The 20438-nt window shown below is 42.8% G+C and overlaps 1 protein-coding gene across 1 annotated transcript; it reads right to left on the bottom strand.

Moving 5' to 3' along the window:
* Nucleotides 1-17126: 17126 nt before the first annotated feature.
* On the bottom strand, nt 17127-18074 carry or90b2 (odorant receptor, family 90, subfamily B, member 2). The gene has a single exon (XM_060918426.1). The coding sequence runs from the start codon at nt 18072-18074 to the stop codon at nt 17127-17129; it is 948 nt and encodes a 315-aa protein (XP_060774409.1).
* Between the last annotated feature and the right edge of the window lie 2364 nt (nt 18075-20438).

The raw sequence follows: 20438 nt of genomic DNA, 5'->3' as shown, positions 1-20438 counted from the left end.
AATGTAGTGAAATTAAAGTCATAAGTTTACAAAAAAATTAATACTCAAGTAAAGATACTCAGAAAGTGTATGTAAGTACAGTACTCAAGTAAATGCACTTTGTTACTGTCTATCTCTGGTTTGAAGTAAATATGATGAATATGAAGGAAGATATCACAATTTTTTTTTGTCCTTTTGGTAACCTTGACCTTGACCGGATGACCCTCAAAATGTTGGAGGTTCTATTTGAGACCAGTGCCCATCTATCCTGAAAGTTTCATGAAGATTGGTGAACATTTTCCCATAATGTTGCTAAAAAACAACAACAACAAAAAAAAAAAAACAAAGAAACCCCACCAAAAACAATACCTCACCCCCTGGTGGACTCTGTCCTGGGCAAGGTAATTAGACCAAAGCCACTTGTAACAAGCAAAAACAGCTTACATGAGCTTTGGTGGCTGTCACATGTTCAAAGGCGCAAAGAGATTCAGATGAAATCTGAAATGGACAGGAGATTCAAAGATTATGAGAGCCATTTGTTTGCCATGAATGAAGCTGTTCAGAGAGAAAGACAAATGCGAGAAAATGTAGAAAAGATGATTTATGCTGAGATTGAGCTAAATGCAAGTCTCAAGTCTGCTTGAGTCTAAAGCCAATTTAGAGCAACAACTTGAATCAAAGGCTGATCTGGAGAAAAAGCTGTACAAAAAAAAGTTGTCAACTTACGACTGCGTTTGGTTACGACTGACCGGTCGTAAACCAATCTGGTCGTAAGTCAGTGTAAGATTGTGTGTGTTCTCGTGCATAGCTGTCCTGAGCTTTATGACCCTTTCACACCCTGGTAAACGTGCATAATCGCGAGAACATACTCTTTTGTTTTCTCTGTACCTTCTAGTTTCGCTGAAACCACATTCCTGGTTCCTCCTGTTCTAGGGGGTGTATGGTCTGCTCTTTCATGTATAATAAAAACGACTCCTTATCTGGCGAGTTGACCTTGTGCCCCCGAGCCCCTTACTTATCTTGTCACGCAAGCTTCTGATGTATATAAACCCTGCTCTCTGTGTGTATCACTGAGCAGTGCCTGAATAAACCAGATTGATTTAACTCGTGTGGTTTGTTTCAACCCTGCTCCAGAGCGCTCTTACGTCAACGCATCTGAACTGAGACAGACACAGGTTCTAACAATTTGGTGACCTCGACGTGATACTCTCAATCAGGTAAGACATGTTTGATTGACTACCTGGTTGGCAGTAGTTTCGTAGTGTCCTACGGAGGACAGTTTTCCCTGGTTCGAGTCCAGGAAGAGCGCGCTATACAAATTTGTACTATATTTGTTGTCTGTTCCTCTTCAGATCCGTTTGTTGTCATTGTACGATGGGAAGCTCGTTCCCTAAGCCTGCGCCAGGGGAAACCCCGGCCGAATGGATGACTAGGTGCGGTTTTGCTTATTATGTTTCTCCCTGGCTCGATAATTTGGCAGGTTGGACCGAGGCCAACCCTCAAATTCCTTCATATCCTCGTCAAGGTACTTTCGATCCTGGTTATCTTGCATCGGCCCATCGCATGATTTATGAGGGATTAGGGGACCCCGGATGGGATCGCCCGTATATGCGGGAAGGATATGCCAAATGATATGATATGAAGAAGATTTGGGATAATTTTAAACAGGCTTATACTCCCCGTTCAGTCCTGAAATCCATCCCGAAGCCTCGGGCTGCACCCGTCACCAAGGAAACGGAGGAGGCGGCGTTAGGAAAATCCAAATCTCATTCTGCTCCTCCAGCCTCGTTAGATAGTAAACCTCCACCTTATAGTAAGGCTGGAAAAATTACTGGTAAATCGCCGTCAGCTGCAAAAACGATTCCTAAAATTTATCCGTCCCTGGCTGCTGTGTCTGCGTGCCCCCCCCCCCCCCCCCACGGTTGACAGAGGGCAGCGTCCCGGAGGGATAAAGGGTGCGCCTGCATCAGCCAAGAACGGCAAAGACGAAGAAAGTAGTGACGATACCGATGATGACACTGATGATGATGATTGGGATAATCCCGATGGTGTGGGTCCAGACGCCGGCTCGCGTCCTTATCCGCCACAAAACGCTGCTTGTGTATGGGTCGCAAAGCGCAGTGGTATTGATATAACTCCTCCGTCCCCGTCGGCTCTTAAGGACATCATCTCGCTTCTTCCGTCACCCGATAAGCCCTTGCTTTTTGTTGATCAGTTAATTAATGTTTCTCGTAATTGTCAGCTTACGGGAGCTGATTACCGGTTTATTCTGCAAAATAAATTAGGAGGCGCATATGATGAGACAGCCCTGTTAGAAAACGTTCAGGTTCTCGCCCCCGTCAATGATCAAGCTGAAAATATTAAGGAAGAGTATGAAGGGGATGACGGTCGCCCGCGTCGGCGCACCGTGACTACCTTCTTTTGGAAGGACACGCCGAACGCACTGCAGCAGCTTCGTGAGCAATTGACGCGATACCTGCTCGCCTTAAAACAAGCAAATAGAGACCTGTCACAGGTCACTAATTGCAAACAGGAGCGTTCTGAGCTGACGTCGGCCTTTTGGAAACGCTTTGGGGAAGTTTGGCAACATTTGGGAGGTCTCGAACTCAATTTGGCAAACCCGAACCCAATGTTCTTGTCCACCTTTTTGTCTAATTGTCGCCCCGAAATACAGAGCGTTTTAAAACATCACTGGAGTGACCGGAATAATCTGGTCCTCCGTCAGGCCGGGGAGCGAGTACGCACGCTGGAGAGCGATGGTCTCCTAGACTGTAAGATGAATAAAGCATGTTTATCCGTCGTGCCGGGCGGACGAGCGGATGGCCGACAGGAGAGGGGTCGCCGAATGGGGCCGCGCGGTGGGGGAGGGAGGAGAAATGGAAAGTGCCACTATTGTGGAAAAGAGGGGCACTGGATAAGAGAATGTCATGCGAAACAGCGAGATGAGCAGGAACGCGAGAAACCCGTCATGCGCGCCGGTTCAAGCCCCACAGGGCAGAGAGATCCTGCCCGCCCATAGGGCTGCCCTCAGAGCGATGAAACCCCGACCGTTGCTATGTTAAATCTTTTATTCAGCTCCCCTCTTAACGAAGATCTTCCCACTATTGTTTTATGCCTGGCAGGGACTGAATATCCTTTTTTACTCGACACCGGGGCTACCATGTCCTCAGTGGGGAGGGAATATGCGGGTCCTTTATCTACACGATCTGTAAGCTCTGTGGGAATAGAAGGGGTTCCTTTCCATTCCAGTTGCACGCCCCCCCTTTCTGTTACTTGTGCCCTTGATCCTTTACTGAAGTTTTCTCACTCCTTTGTTTGCATGCCTGATTGCCCTTTTAACCTGCTTGGACGGGACCTCTAGGGCTCTCTATTTCTTTTAATGGCTCACACATGGTTGTTGACATACCAGACGAAACCTCGTCGGCTGCTCTTGCCCTCACCTCTCTTTCTCTCCCCCATAACCTTCTCAATGCTGCTTGTGCCGTTACCTGCCTCACACCCTCTCTTTCTGATCTCCCAGCTTCTCTTTGGGCGGAACATAAGGACGAGGTGGGCTTTGTTAACTGTACCCCTTACGAGGCGGTCATTAAACACTCTTCGCCAGTATATGTAAAACAGTACCCCCTTTCCCCAGCTAAACTGTCTGGCATTGATGATGTTCTGTGTTCTCTCCTAGAGCAAGGTGTGGTTGTTCCCTGTGTCAGCCCTTATAACACCCCAGTGAATCCGGTGCAGAAGCCCAACGGCACGTGGCGTTTCACCCAGGATTTGCGTAAGATTAATGAGTTAATTATCCCAGTCGCCCCATTAGTTCCAGACGTTCCCTCTCTTATGGCCTCGATTCCGTGTGAACATGCGTTTTTCTCTGTAATTGATCTCTGTTCTGCCTTTTTCAGCGTCCCTGTGGGCCACGACACGCAGCCCCTGTTCGCTTTTACGCACAGGGGAAAGCAGTACACATGGACCAGGTTACCCCAAGGATATGTCGATTCCCCCGCGGTTTTTACAGCCGTAGTGAGGGACGCCTTGGCCGATTTGTGCCTCCCCTCGGGCTCCTCCGTGCTCCAATACGCGGATGATCTTCTGGTAACGGCGGAGGACGAGGACCTTTGCGCTAAAGCCACACTCGCTCTCCTCTCTCTTCTGGCGCAAGAAGGTTTCAAGGTCTCACGAACTAAGCTTCAGTTCTGCCTCCCCACTGTTCGATATCTGGGTCACGATCTCTCCCAGGGCTCCCGCAGGCTCAGCCCCGAGCGTGTGCAGGTCATCCTAGACACTCAGGTGCCTGCCACCAAACACGCCCTCATGGCTTTTCTGGGACTTATCAATTACTGCCGCCAGTGGATTCCTGACTGTTCCACCTATGACAAGTGTCTGCGCTCTGCAATTCTGCACTCGGACCCTTTGACTCAGCCCCTGGTGTGGTCTGATGAGATGCTGACGGCCTTCAGGGCCTTGAAACAGGCTTTATGCTCGGCCCCTGCTCTCGGACTTCCGAATTACCGTTTGCCGTTTCATTTATATGTGTGCAACCAGCAGGGAACTGCGTCTGGGGTTTTGGCGCAGGAGCACGGGGGGGGTATGCGGCCTTGTGCGTTCCTCTCTAAAACTCTTGATTCTGTGGCACAGGGCCTCCCTGCTTGCCTCAGGGCGGTGGCTGCATGTGCTGTCATGGTCACGGACGCTGAACGGCTGGTTTTGTCTCACCCGCTCGTTCTCCACACCTCACATGATGTAGTGCACGTTTTAAAGAACCTCAGTACCCAGCATTTATCTGCGCAGCGTCGCTCTGGATACGAGTCTATTCTTTTGGCCACCGAAAACCTTACTGTTAAGCCCTCCTCCTCCTTTGATTCTCTCGCGCACGCGCTTCAGCGCCTCCTCAATTCACAGGATGATTTTCTTCCTTCTGAAACACACGACTGCATTTCTAGCATTCTTTTCGAGACAAGTATCCGCCCCGACTTACGCTCCACCCCGTTACTTTCAGGTGATTCGCTGTTTGTGGACGGCTCGTGCTCACGCCCCTCTGACGGCGTTTTCGTGTGTGGTTATTCTGTGTGCCGCCTTCCTGATGAAACTGTTGAAGCTTTTTCTCTTCCTTTCTCCTCGGCTCAGGCTGCCGAACTATACGCTCTAACCCGTGCATGTGTTATTGCCCAGGACACAGACGTCACTATCTACACTGATTCACGTTACGCTTTCGGCGTTGCTCACGACTTTGGTCGGATTTGGGCTTCGCGTGGGTTCACCACTGCAGACGGTAAGCCCATTTCTCATTCTTCGCTTGTTACTGATTTAATCACCGCCTGTCTTCTCCCGCGCTCTTTAGCCATTGTTAAGACTCGTGCTCATTGTATTGGGGACTCTTTTGAGATCAGGGGAAACTCTCTCGCCGATCGCATTGCCAAAGCCGCGGCTGCCTCCGGTGTTTTTCCGCCTTCGCTTACTCTCTCCCTGGTCTCATCCAGTCGCATGATTAGTGCCGTTCTTCCGGACATTGACTTGATCTCCCTCCAGGCCTCCGCTTCGGCCTCAGACAACCATTTCTGGGACTCATGCGGCGCGCAGCCGTCTGACGGCGTTCGGATCGATGCTCAGGGCCGCCTTTGTTTGCCTAGACATTGCACTCCTTTCCTCGTCCGCGAGTTTCATGGTCCCACTCACCGCGGACGAAGGGGGGTAGTGGAGGATTTATCCAAAATATTTTGCATCGACAAAATACACACCGATGTACATCACATTCTAGACAGATGTTTAACGTGCGCACAGAATAATCCATCTAAACCAGGCGCGGTACATCAGCACCTTCCCATACCTGACACGCCGTTCCAGGAATGGCAGATTGACTTTACTCACATGCCAAAACAGGGCCCCTTTAAGTATCTCTTGGTCATGGTCGACAAATTTTCACGATGGGTGGAGGCTTTCCCTTGCGGGAAAGAAGACGCTCGCACGGCGGTAAACAAATTGACGCAAGAAATCATTCCGCGTTATGGTCTCCCGGTAGGGATAGACTCTGACAAAGGTACGCCGTTCACCTCTAAGGTGACACAGGAACTGTGTAAAGACTTAAAGATCCATTGGCGTTTCCACATCCCGTACCATCCGCAGTCCTCCGGCATTGTGGAGCGCGCAAATAGAACAATCAAGGGTAAGCTGCGTAAAGCCATGCAAGAAGCTGGTACTAAAAATTGGGTACAAGTTTTGCCTTTAGTTCTCGCTGACATGCGAATGACCGCTCAAGTGGCCCTCGACAACCTGTCTCCGTACGAGCTCGTGATGGGCCGGCCTTTTCCTACACCCTGGCGCAGAGGTATGCAGGCTATAGGAACGAGTGATCTTGATGTACATCTCAGTGAGTACGCCGTGGGTCTCATGCGGGTGTTGGATGAGTACTGGACGAGACTAAATTCCAAAAAGCCTCCCATTCCTGAGGCACCCACTCACCCCTTTGAGGTAGGGGATAAAGTGTTGGTAAAGAAATTTGCGAAATTAGGCGCTCCTTTGGAGGAACCGCCCTACAGTGAACCCACGGATGTGCTCGCTGTAACTCGAACGGCTGTACTAACTGACCTTTTTCCACAGTGGATTCATGCCAGTCGAATAAAGAAGGCTCCAATGTAATAGAAATCTATATTGTTGATGCTTAACAGGTTTTTGTGTTACAGAAGGTTGTTGTGACAACAGCTGACGGCCTTTTCAGGGATCCTCTCCCCAGCATCTGGAATAATCCGGTTTCGGCTGATCTACAAAGAGGGGATGGTCGGTGAGTCCTGCAGACTTCTGGGCTAAAGAATCTGAAAGACACGTGAGCCTGGGCTACCTTCAACTATCTACATCCTGTGGACACAGAAAGAACAAAGTCAGTGACCAGTATGACTTTCCTTCTGGTATTGGTCTTAGTGCTTGGAGCAGGGAATCCCGCTCAAGCCAGCCACGAGGACAACGTTTTTTGGCGATTTGCCAATTGGACTGCTAAACAACATACTAATCAGTCTTGTTATGTCTGTCAATACGTTAGAGTCTAAACTGTAGTTATACTCTGTAAACAAAGTATAAAAGAGGGGATTGTAAGATTGTGTGTGTTCTCGTGCATAGCTGTCCTGAGCTTTATGACCCTTTCACACCCTGGTAAACGTGCATAATCGCGAGAACATACTCTTTTGTTTTCTCTGTACCTTCTAGTTTCGCTGAAACCACATTCCTGGTTCCTCCTGTTCTAGGGGGTGTATGGTCTGCTCTTTCATGTATAATAAAAACGACTCCTTATCTGGCGAGTTGACCTTGTGCCCCCGAGCCCCTTACTTATCTTGTCACGCAAGCTTCTGATGTATATAAACCCTGCTCTCTGTGTGTATCACTGAGCAGTGCCTGAATAAACCAGATTGATTTAACTCGTGTGGTTTGTTTCAACCCTGCTCCAGAGCGCTCTTACGTCAACGCATCTGAACTGAGACAGACACAGGTTCTAACAGTCAGCCTATGTTAAATGAACGTAAGTATATTGTGATGTGTAATGATATTGTAATCATCTTAAAGTCTTATTTTATCAACATTTTCTTATTTCATTACCTTGGCTCATTATTTGGTTTAAGTCAAACACTGCATACTACACTGCATACAGTACAATTTGTTTAATATGTGCAAAACAAAAAATACGGAATACAGGTGTGAAAAATAGAAAACATTTTAGTTTGAAACATACCAAAATACAAATATAAAACATAGCAAAATACAAAATTTAGTGACCGCTGGCATCACTGGTGCTTGGCTGTGGGTCATCTACATCATCATCAGTTGTTGCAGCACTCAGGCTGGCAGGAGCATTTGCTCGTTTCATAAACCAGGAGCTGGGGTGGAAACTATGACAGAGTGCGCGAGGGCGCGTGAGAGAGACTGTGCATGTGCCTGGAGCTGGGGCGGAAACTGTATGACAGAGTGTGCAAGGGCGCGTGAGAGAGACTGCGCATGTGCCTGGAGCTGGGGCGGAAACTGTTGTACGTGGCAAGAGGCACTGCCGGGAACTGGGGCGGAAACTGTCATACGCTCAGCTAGCTCAGCTGGGAAACACTTGCCAGTCATAACCAGACAGTCGTAAAGTCGATCGGTCATAAGTCGCATAGGTTGTAAGTCGACAACTACCTGTATTGGTCTAAAGTTAGAATGGATGAGTTGGAACAGAAGCTATTGAAAAAAAACAACAAAGAAGAAAAAAGAAATAATCATGTGCATGTACAGCCAAGCACACCATCTTGTTCTGAGATGAAGTCAGTCACCCACTAATCACCCCCAAGAGGTGAAAAACACTGCAATGGAAAAACAACACACTCGAATGAATGAGAGTGAAAGCTCAACTTTGTCCAGAGAAGCTCCAGAAACATTATCTATCATCATTAATTACATGGATGAAATATTGATTGCGCCTGAAACAGAACAACATGAAAAGAACATGCTGATTATCCTGGACTTCTTGGCAAGAAAGGATTCCAAAGAAAAATTGTAGCTGAACAGTGAGCAAATGGAAGCATTCAAAACCCTCAAACAAGCTTTGTACCAAGCACCAGCTCTCAGAATCCCTAGCACCAATTGACCATTCATCCTGTATGTTCATGAACATGATGGGTACATGACAGCAGTCCTGGCCCAGCAACATGGAGGAATGAGCAGACCAGTTTCATATTACTTAGGAAGACTGGACGAACTGTCAGAGATGGGGGCCATGTTTGAGAGCAATTCAAGCCACATGTCTGACTGTCTGCTTGACCATCGTGATGGATCATAGACTCGTAGTGAAATGCCCACATGCTGTACACATGATGATCACCACGAATTGCATGTCACAAGTTACTGCAGCATGATACATACGATGGACAGCCATTCTGGAGATGCCCAACATCATCAAAAAAGCATTCCCTGTGAACCAAGCAACACTCTTACCAGAGCTACACTGTAAATAAAAAAGGCTTAGGCATGTTTTATTTAACCCCTTTGGACATAATGTGTACAATTGTACACATCAAGTTCCATAGCAGTTTTCCTTGTGTCTGTTATATACCCCTAAATGTAACACTTAGAAGATATGTCTTGGGCATTTAAAAATACTTAGAAGATATGTCTAGGGTATTTATCAATGCCAGGAAGACATGTCTTGTGTCTACTGATAGACACCAGTGTCTTTATAATGGACACGTGGTTTTTTGCATCATCCATATACACCCATGTCTTTCTAGAAGACACTGAAGTATTATTTAAATACCCTGGTATTTCATGTAAATACCCTAGACATGTCTTGTTTTTTTTTTTTTTACAGTGTATAAGTCAATGAAGACCACAACTGAGTTGAAATTGTTCAGATGATGGAAAAACAAAGACAACTTAAGGAAGAACCTCTGCACAATCCAGAACTGGTATTGTTTGCAGATGAGTCATCACAAGTGGTAAACAATCAGAGAGTGGCGGGCTGGGCAGTAGAAGAAGAAGAAAAAGAAGCAGCCGCCTTTATTTGTCACATGCATACTCAAGCACAGTGAAATTCGTCATCTGCATTTAACCTATCTGAAGGAGTGAACACACGCATGTGCACACACACACACACACACACACACACAAAAGTGAGCAATGAGCACACACACATGATAGAAAAACAGAGGTTTCTTGACTGCTGCTGGAACTCCAATAAAGAATGGACAGTTGGGCCAAGAATTATTAGCTGCATTGCAGCTACCTAAAAGAAGTGTCAATCATCAAAGTCAATGCATGCATGAGGCAAAACACTGAATAAGCAAAAGGAGATGCGCTAGCAGATGGAGCCACAAAATTAGCTGCCAAGGAAGGGGCTAACAAGGTTGCAGACAATCAAACTGAGACATCTGAAGATTCTACAAGCACATTCTCTGACTGACATCAAAGAGCTACAAGACAATTGTAGCCAAGAGGAAAAAATGGACCTGGATGGAAAATGGGGCGAAGAAACATGACAGTGGATTGTGGAAACATGGAGACGAACTTTGATGCTCCAACAAAACTATTACCATATCTGGCCACACAGACAGTGGGTTCTGATCTCCAAACCACAACACTTGCAGACACCATGGGAGCCAAAGTTTGACGGACCCTATCAGATTACCCTCATCATTGATGGAGCAGTGAAAGTGAAAGGAAAACTATAGTGGATTCACACCATGCATGTAAAGCTGATGGATGATCCAGACGATGTCAGAAAGAAGTAACATGACAACAAGTCATTGGGTGAAGTGTTAGTAACCTCTCCCCAATTGAACTAAGCATACTTGTTCTACACGGTGTAAAATCGTAAACAAGACAGAAGAAAGAAGATTAAAGATCTTCATTGCCATATAATTGCCATGTAACCTTATAATTGTTGTTTCTGGTTTGAGTTTTATTTTTGAGTTAATAGTTGTTAACTGTGAACTTTGAGTTTGAACAGATTCGAGAGCTGGAGCATACTAACATTGCTGAGAGAGATTCTTCTTTTGGAAGAATCAGTAACAGTAAGATAAAGCACACATTCAGTCCGTCACATAATAATAATACTCATAATGATCCTATTGTTCCTCACGTGTTAAAACCAAAGCCACTCTGATGAACACACTGAATTGGCTGTAGACAATACCTTTCTGAGAGCTACACATGGCTTTGCACAAGCCCTGAACAAGGGTCAATGATGGATTTGTGGCTTTCTGCCTAGAGGTGCCAAGATCTACCCCAAATAGTTGTCCCTTTCCCTTTGAGAGAGCATGTGAGCATCCAACAGAGAAGACCATGTCCATATTTTCAAACCGGTTTCATATTCCATCTCAAATCATTAACAACTGATAGAGAACACACTGTCCTATGTGCCCAAAGGTCTGCTTTGTTTTCAAAATACAGGTAATGGCCCACAAGTGGATCACAGTTATTGTTCTTACTATTTGGGTAATGGCATTGAACATGTTAAAATTCTTACATAGGGACATGCAGACACCTTTACTTTAACTATCTCAAAACCTGCCATCATGTGCGGACAAGACCAACCAGCATATGATACTCTGTTTGTGGTAGACATGGTTATCATGTGCTGCCTGCTAATTGGAAAGGATCATGTTATTATGGTTAAAGCCCTCACTCAGATATCTTCAGAATTGGAAGCAGTCCATAAAATGTCTTTTCAAAATCAAACGGCATTAGATATTTTGTTAACAGAAAAGGGGGGTACTTGTGCAGTTATTGGCAAAGAATGTTGCACATTCATTTCAGACACGTCAGCAAGCATTTCCTCTTTAGTTACAGACATTCACAAACAGGTGCAGTCCCTGAAGGAAGGTGATTGAACTTTAAATTTGTGACTGTCATCTTGGGGTGGACCATGGATTTCCACAATAGTTCAAATTGCCATGCCAATCATTCTTCTTCTGCTGTTTTTCACAGTTACCACTGCTGTAATGAAGACCTGCATTTCTAGCTGTCTCCAAACAGCCAGAATTTGGGCAATCCATTCACAAAGTGCACCAAATAACAGTCACACAGATAATTATTTTGATTTGTAGGCCTCAACATTATTATACACGAGTATAGCATTAATTCAACCTCACAATTCATCTCAGCAATCTTGGTTGCTTGTTGGTTCCATTTATATCCATCATAATCCATTATCCTATCATCTCATCTCTCATCTCATTATCTCTAGCCGCTTTATCCTTCTACAGGGTCGCAGGCAAGCTGGAGCCTATCCCAGCTGACTACGGGCGAAAGGCGGGGTACACCCTGGACAAGTTGCCAGGTCATCACAGGGCTGACACATAGACACAGACAACCATTCACATTCACACCTACGGTCAATTTAGAGTCACCAGTTAACCTAACCTGCACGTCTTTGGACTGTGGGGGAAACCGGAGCACCCAGAGGAAACCCACACGGACACGGGGAGAACATACAAACTCCACACAGAAAGGCCCTCGCCGGCCCCGGGGCTCGAACCCAGGACCTTCTTGCTGTGAGGCGACAGCACTAACCACTACACCACCGTGCCGCCCTTATCCTATCATATGCCATATATTTGCATTTATCTGCATTTATGCATGCTTATTATATAATAATTACATGTATCTCATTTATTCATTCATTCCCCTAGATAACTTCTTGTATACTCATTGTTTAATGTTTACTTAGTTAATCATTTAATCATGTTTATATATATATATATATATATATATATATATATATATATATATATATATATATATAAAAACCTGGCGACTTGTCCAGGTGTACCCTGCCTCTTGCCCATAGTCAGCTGGGATAGGCTCCAGCTTGCCTGCGACCCTGTAGGACAGGATAAGTGGCTACAGATAATGGATGGATGGATATATATATAGAGAGAGATAATGAGATGAATCCATCCATTATCTGTAGCCGCTTATCCTGTCCTACAGGGTCGCAGGCAAGCTGGAGCCTATCCCAGCTGACTACGGGCGAAACGCGGGGTACACCCTGGACAAGTCGCCAGGTCAGCACAGGGCTATATATATATATGAGAGAGAGAGAGAGAGAGAGAGGGGGAACTCTCAGGGCCTTCTAGGCCTTCAGAGAAGGCCCAACCATATCAGCATTTCAAATGTTATATTTAATTTCTTTCATAATTCCATTATAATTATTCTCTTCTAATTTTAATATGGCCTCATTTTCTATCAAATTTGCTTTATAAATGAAAGGGTTACTATCCTGAAAACATAGAGTTATCTCATCTCATCTCATTATCTGTTGCCGCTTTATCCTTCTACAGGGTCGCAGGCAAGCTGGAGCCTATCCCAGCTGACTACGGGGGAAAGGCGGGGTACACCCTGGACAAGTCGCCAGGTCATCACAGGGCTGACATATAGACACAGACAACCATTCACACTCACATTCACACCTACGGTCAATTTAGAGTCACCAGTTAACCTAACCTGCATGTCTTTGGACTGTGGGGGAAACCGGAGCACCCAGAGGAAACCCACGCGGACACGGGGAGAACATGCAAACTCCACACAGAAAGGCCCTCGCTGGCCACGGGGCTCGAACCCGGACCTTCTTGCTGTGAGGCGACAGTGCTAACCACTACACCACCATGCCGCCCCATAGAGTTATCCAATGAGATATTTTTGTTTGTAGTCTCTAGGCAGAGAAGGGTTTAGAGCTGGCTAACTCATTGGTTAGGACTTCATTGCCAGGACAGAAGGCCATGGCAGTGTATGTTTATGTAGGAAGTGACAGATGATTTAACCAATCAGATTTTGATTTATAGTGGGAGGGACCAAAAATTTATCACCCTAGGCTAGGCTTTCTGGAAAGCCAACGTGAGCTTAACCTCAAATAGCACAAGCTAATGACCAAGAAATTGAAATCTGTCTCCAGATTCTTCTTCCACGCACATGTAGCAATGTCATAATTTAATATGAATAAAGGTTTTTTTTTCTCCCCGCCCCTTTTTGTAAACTTCCCCAAATCTCTCGATTGTAAAATATGTTAATTTGTTGGGTTCCATTAATGGTTCCACTATTGTTTCTGATGGGGTGTTAATTAGTGTAACACAACTGTAGACATTATCATGTTTAGGATGTCTGGAAAGGGATAAACTGGCTTTGCGAGTCCTGCATGGACATTAGTCATTAATACAGTAGATATATATTTTTATTTTTCCCGATATGATGTTAATCTTTGATGTAAGAATGTTTTGACACACATCCGCTGTTTTTATCAGATCAAATATATAAATTAGCGTCGTAAAATTCCATGTGAAAAGTCAAGTGTTTATCTGAGTAGCCATTTGGCTGGGTTCTGACTACTGTATTATGTTGTTGGGATGCCAGAATGCTTTCCCCTGTCTCTGTGTGTTGATAGCCCTGTCATTCATTGTTTGCCAGGTATGTTTGAGTGACTATGTTAAGAAAACTCTTAAGATCTGTCAAATATTTTATTCATTACTGTATGGTTTATTTCATTTGTTGTACATTGGAAACTACACTATACGATCAATAGTAAGTGCATGACTATTATAGTCTGTTTTATCTCACACTGTAATGTAGCCAGCCTACTGAACAGTATGTAGCCTACAGTATGTACATTTTTTTTTTTAAAGTTTTTTCCAGGTAGTACCACATTATTCCAGGTCATACTGTACAGCTTGGACTTCAAAACAACCCATGACATACTCCAGTGGTTGACAAAATACACATAGGTAACAGACTACAGAAATATAATAAAAAAGGATACAAACTACGGTGTGGTTACTGATTTTAATATGGATACATAGCAGATGCTAATAATTTACAGATTGGTCACAGATGTTTTAGTATATTACGGATTGGTTACCGATTTCATACGGATGATGCATCATGGATAAAAAATTAAGAAGTCTGAAACAATTAAACGTTTTGACTGCCGAAGTTCATAATTAAAATATCTTACCTGCATTTATATGTTTTTTTAAATTAATTTACACTTGACATTTCATGGAAAATCACATATCCGTGAATAAAAGATCCATGCTTTGTATTATATATATTTTTTATTTCCATGAGTACATATTCCGTGACTTCATGATGCAACAAGGATGTACAAAGATGCCTGGGAAAAACTGAAACTGCTCAGACAACGTCACATGTAAACAATTACTTGATTGGTCAGCTGTTTTATTGGATCAGGTCCAGGCCTGGAAAAATCACTCCAGAAGCAACCTCACTGATACTGATAAATCCAGGCCTGGGCTATGGGTATTGTTATCGGTCTAGTGTGACCACCAACCACAAAAATGGCAGGGGACTGATTTATTTATAGTTATCATTATAGTTGTAGTTATCAGTATTGTGGGACCGGGCCTTTTGCATGATGGTTTCTCAGGCAGTGCCACCTGAGTGCTCGAAGGTCACACACATTCAACAGTGGTTTCTGACATTGCCCTTCACTGAGATGTCTCAGAATTCCCTGAATCTTTTCACAATGTTATCCTGTAGATTTTGAAAGACCTAAATTCTCTGCATTCTGGCATTTGAAAAATATTCTTTTTGAATTGACCAACAATTCTCTCATGAATTTTGACATAAAGGGGTGAGCCACAACCCATCTTTGTTTGCAGAGACTGAGCCTTTGGTGCATGCTCTTTTTATATCCAATCATGATACCCTCACCTGTTACTAATTAACCTGTTTATTGTGGAATCTTCCAAAATGGTGTTACTTGAATCAACTTTTCAGTCTTATTTTGCCTCTGTCCCAACTTTTTTTGAGTGTGTTGCTGGCATCAAATTCTAACTTCATTGATATTTACATAATACAATTAAGTTGGTCAGTACAACTATTGAAAATCTTTTCTTTTAATTCTTGTCAGTTAAATAAAGGTTCATGTAAATTAACAATTCATAGAATTTGGTATTTATTGCATTTTGGAAAATATCCCAACTTTTCTGTGTCAGTTAGGTGAAGTATTCTGTTAGAAGACTGCAGATAGATTGGAAGCAAATGTATTCACAGAAGAGAGTATTTATTATAAAAGAAACGTACAACAGGCATAAAGTCCAAAACAGCAGGCTGAAAAAATAGCGAGGAACAGGCAAAGGGCCGCACAAGGCACAAACAGGCTAAACAGGACTAGACAAGATCAGAATCAGAACACAGAACAAGAATCAGGACACAAACATGATAACAAAGGCTCGGTAATGGTAATTAGCAATGCAATATTTTGCAAAATCTTGTTGTGTGCAGTGTCCTTATATGTGCACGCTGACTGCACCTTAATCCGAGGCAGGTGTTAGTCATTAGTTATTGAGTGAAACTTGACATTCTGGAAATGGGGATTGTATATAGTATTATCCATCCATAAACGCTTATCCTATGCAGGGTCACGGGCAAGCTGGAGCCTATCCCAGCTGACTATAAGCAAGAGGACAAGTCGCCAGATCATCACAGGGCTGACACATAGAGACAAACAATGATTCACATGCACACCTACAGTCAATTTAGAGCCACCAATTAGCCTAACCTGCATGTCTTTGGACTGGGGGGAGGGGGACCAGAGCACCCGGAGGAAACCCACGCAGACATGGGGAGAACATGCAAACTCCACACAGAAAGGCCCCCGTTGGCCACTGGGCTTGAACCTAGAACCTTCTTGCTGTGAGGTGACAGTGCTAACCCTATACCACTGTGCTGCCCTAGATAGTATTATACATTATGTTAAAGTTCAAACAAAATAAGAAATGCATATACTTGAAATTTAGTTAAATATATACAATATACTACAACCCCAATTCCAAAAAAGTTGGGATTCTGTGTAAACTGTAATTAAAAACAATGTGACAATTTGCAAATCAGGTAATCCCTATATTTCATTGAAAATAGTACAAAGACAACATATCAAATGTTGAAACTGAGAAATGTTATTGTTTTTTTTGAAAAATACATGCTCATTATGAATTTGATGTCAGCAACACATTTCAAAAAAGTTGGGACAGCACAGTTTACCACTGTGTTGCAACACCTCTACTTTTAACAACACTCTGTAAACATTTGGGAACTGAGGAGACCATTTTGTACTCTTTTCCATGAAATATAGGGTTTCCATGATTTGCAAATTATCACATTTTGTTTTTATTTACAGTTTACACAGTGTCCCAACTTTTTTGGAATTAGGATTGTATAATGTATGCCATTTGTATAAAATATCTGATATTTTATTGCCAAAACAAGCACTATTCTCATCGTATCTGTCAGCAATTTTGCCTCAATGCAATACATTTTTATAAGACATTCTTGTCAAAAGGAATCTTCTCTGAGATGCTTCTCCATCATACAAAAAAATAAATTGCATGTTTTAAATGATAAATTTGATTTTACAAATATATCTTAATGGGATGTATTTTTCTATGTATATGTTTTACATATATACACAGTCATTTGAATATTTATGTTTCCTGTCCAAACTCTAAGCAAGTAAATGACGTACAGCATTTACACTAATATTTTTCCAGGGTCTACTTCTGAAAATGTAATCCTTTGTAAGAAAATGAGTTTCCTTAAATCTACTGTGTCTTTTTCCAATGTTTAATTTACATCTTTACATTTCTTTAATTTTCTTTACATCTACAAAATTTTAAGGAACAAACAAAACTTTATTTTGTAGTTGTGATATTATATGATTCTACTTTTACAAAGAATATTCTGCATGAGAAAATTTTATTCAAGTGTTTGACAAAAGTCTCATCTCGAATACCATAAATTAGTGGACTGAGCAGGCGTGGTATGATGTTTGTTATCAAGTAAGCATAAAAACTGATCTTCCTCCATTGAGTAGGCATAATACGAACAAAAACAAAGTCTAGCACAGGAGTGGAAAAGGACAACATACAGAGCAGTTGCTGGAATCCATGCAACAGGATTGTGCTCTTGGCTTTTTTAGAAGATTCTTTGTCACTTGACATCTTTCTGGCTGCAATCAGCACCCTACAATAAGTGTAGACAAGAACAATCCACACAAAGGATGTGTAAACTGCTTGTGTAGCTTGCTTCCTCTGATCATGGTAAACAGTATTGTACAGAAATGATGATGAGCAGACAGTAACAGTATTAAAAATGAACAAAGGAAAAAAGATGGTAGAAATAACCAAATCTGTCAGTGGAGGAATAAGTCCAACTCCCCATATGAAAACAATAAGAATGAAAGTTCTTTGCACTGTACAGATCTGAGAATGATGCAGAGGTTTACAGATGGCAATGTAACGTTCTATTGCCATAGCTGCCAAGTTTAGCGGTGTGTTCTTCTGAGTAGCTGAAGCTATGATTACTAATACACAACAAGATGAAATGCTTACATTCCTCCATGTATATACCATTACAAGGAGGGCTACAGAAACACCAACCATAAGTATGTCATTGATAACCAAATGAATGTATAAAATGTATCTTGGATTGTTATAAAAAACTGAGCTCTTGAAGAAGGTGAAAACAAATGATCCATTGATACAAATAATGATGAACCCAAGAAGAACACTTACAAATATTTTGCTGAAAACTTCTTCAAAGCTTTCCTGCCTACTTACTCCATTCATGGAGTTGTTCATTTCCTGGAAACACTTCAGGAACTTATAATCAATGTAAAAAGAAAGAAAGAAAGAAAGAAAGAAAGAAAGAAAGAAAGAAAGAAAGAAAGAATACTTTACCTTTGCAAAAATAGGCAATAACTAAACAAAAAAATACACTGGTTCAATAGTGAACAGTTCTTGATAGATTTGAAGATTAAAATAATTTATTTGCCTGTGAAATTTCTAAATAAGGTACTGGATCTACAGGTTCACTGAGAAATAGGGAGTGTTATATAGTTTAAGCGAGTGGTATGCTTGGGACAAAGGGAGTTTTGTGTGAACTTGAAAGACTTGTGTGCGAAAATCCCAGGAGATCAGCAGTATAACACATTTTATTATAATGTATGTGACATTTAACATTTATTGAAGGAGTATCCATACTTTATAACAATCACATTGTTTTGTAACCTTTCCCAGCACAATAAAGTCTTCAGGACAAAGCTGTTTTTGATAAACTGACAAGCTGTTTATTTTGAGAGAAAGAGAAATGGAGATGCTGGTGAAGGGATGACTGTTTATCATTGCTACAATGTAAGTGATAATGAGAACAAACTTGTCTCATGCTCATTCCACAATGCTAAGTCTAACTACAAAGCATTAAAATGTGAAATGTGTCCATCCATCCATTATCTGTAGCTGCTTATCCTGTTCTACAGGGTCGCAGGTGAGCTGGAGCCTATTCCAGCTGACTATGGGCGAAAGGCGGGGTACACTCTGGACAAGTCGGCAGGTTATCGCAGGGCTGACACAGAGAAACAAACAACCATTCACACTCACACCTACGGTCAATTTAGAGCCACCAATTAGCCTAACCTGCATGTCTTTGGACCGTGGGGGAAAGCGGAGCACCCGGAGGAAACCCATGCAGACACAGGGAGAACATGCAAACTCCACACAGAAAGGCCCTCGCCGGTCGCTGGGCTCGAACCCAGGACCTTCTTGCTGTGAGGCAACAGTGCTAACCACTACACCACTGTGCCACCCATGTGAAATGTGTCATTAATTAAAAATAAATAAATAAATAAATATTATAATCATTGGCATATTACTGTGGTATATAGTCTATACACCCCTGTTAAAATAACAGTTTTTGTGATGTGAAAAAATTTAATGAAGTTAAACCATGTCAAAAAATCATAGTCAGCTGGGATAGGCTCCAGTTTGCCTGCGACCCTGTAGAACAGGTAAGCGGCTACGGATAATGGATGGATGGATGGACTTGTCAAAATCTTTTTCTAACCCTAACCCTATGTCATATATAAATCATATAAAAAGTAATAAACAACCAGAAACGTTATAAGGGGAAAAAAGAAAAACAAAACACACACCAAAAACAACAAGAACTACTACAACAAAAAACCCTCCAATGTCCAGCTTGCATAAGTGTGCACACCCTTTTATAATTGGGAATATTGCAGTGATCAGAATAAACCAATCACATCAATGTCAGTAACAGCACTGAAAACCTGAGTTCGGAGCTGCCTCCAAACATGGCTGCTCTAGACTACAACTCCCAAGCACTGCAGCACCACTCACCTCCAGAATATTAGGAAGTGCACCTGTTTCCTATTGGCCCATAATCACTTCCCTATATAAGCTCAGCAGTCACATACACCCGTTGTGAAGTATTGTTCTGTGTCTCTGTACCTGGGCATACTGAGCCTTCTGACTTTCTGCCTGACTACTTGTGCTTTGACTTTGTTTACATTTATTTTCTGACTCCATTTTCTCACCTTCCCTTTGACATTCTTTAACAAATCGACCGACCCTTGCCCATCCCCAACTACATCTTCTGATTGCTGACTTGGATTTGTTCACAGTTTGCAACACACCCACTCTCCCCTGTGCTTGCATCCATTAGTGCCTGCACCCTGACAAATAAACGCATGTTAAATACAAATTAACATGCACCAGCCATCAATTCAAGTGACTGATTAACCTCAAATAAAGTACAGCTATTTCTAGAGGTGGAAAAACTGGATTGACAAAGTAAAAGTCCTGCTTAGGTTTTCCTTCTGCCTGTGGTCTCAACATAGGTGATTTCACCAATTAGCTCATCAACCTGGCTTAGGGGATGTGGTAATTAGGATCAGCTGGTTCATTGAATTGGCTGGAGCAAAAATGTGGCAAGGTTTTTACTTTCTGCACCCGGGTTTTTCCACCTCTGGCTATTTCTAAAGGATTTGAAAGAGATCTTCTTGGTAAAATCCAAGAGGAAAAGCCATAGGCTGCAAAGAGCTTACAAAAAAAAAGTATGGGATGTCATTGAAAAATATCAGGAAAGGGTTGCAAAAAAATGTCAAGACATTGATTAAACCATGGAATAGTGTCAATACAGTAATC

This window comes from Neoarius graeffei, chromosome 4, assembly GCF_027579695.1.
Source record: "Neoarius graeffei isolate fNeoGra1 chromosome 4, fNeoGra1.pri, whole genome shotgun sequence".
NCBI lineage: Eukaryota > Metazoa > Chordata > Actinopteri > Siluriformes > Ariidae > Neoarius > Neoarius graeffei.
This window is presented reverse-complemented; position numbering and strand designations above follow the sequence as displayed.

Coding starts and splice junctions, on each gene's coding strand:
- or90b2 (XM_060918426.1), bottom strand. CDS start 18,074: ATGAACAACTCCATGAATGGAGTAAGTAGGCAGGAAAGCTTTGAAGAA.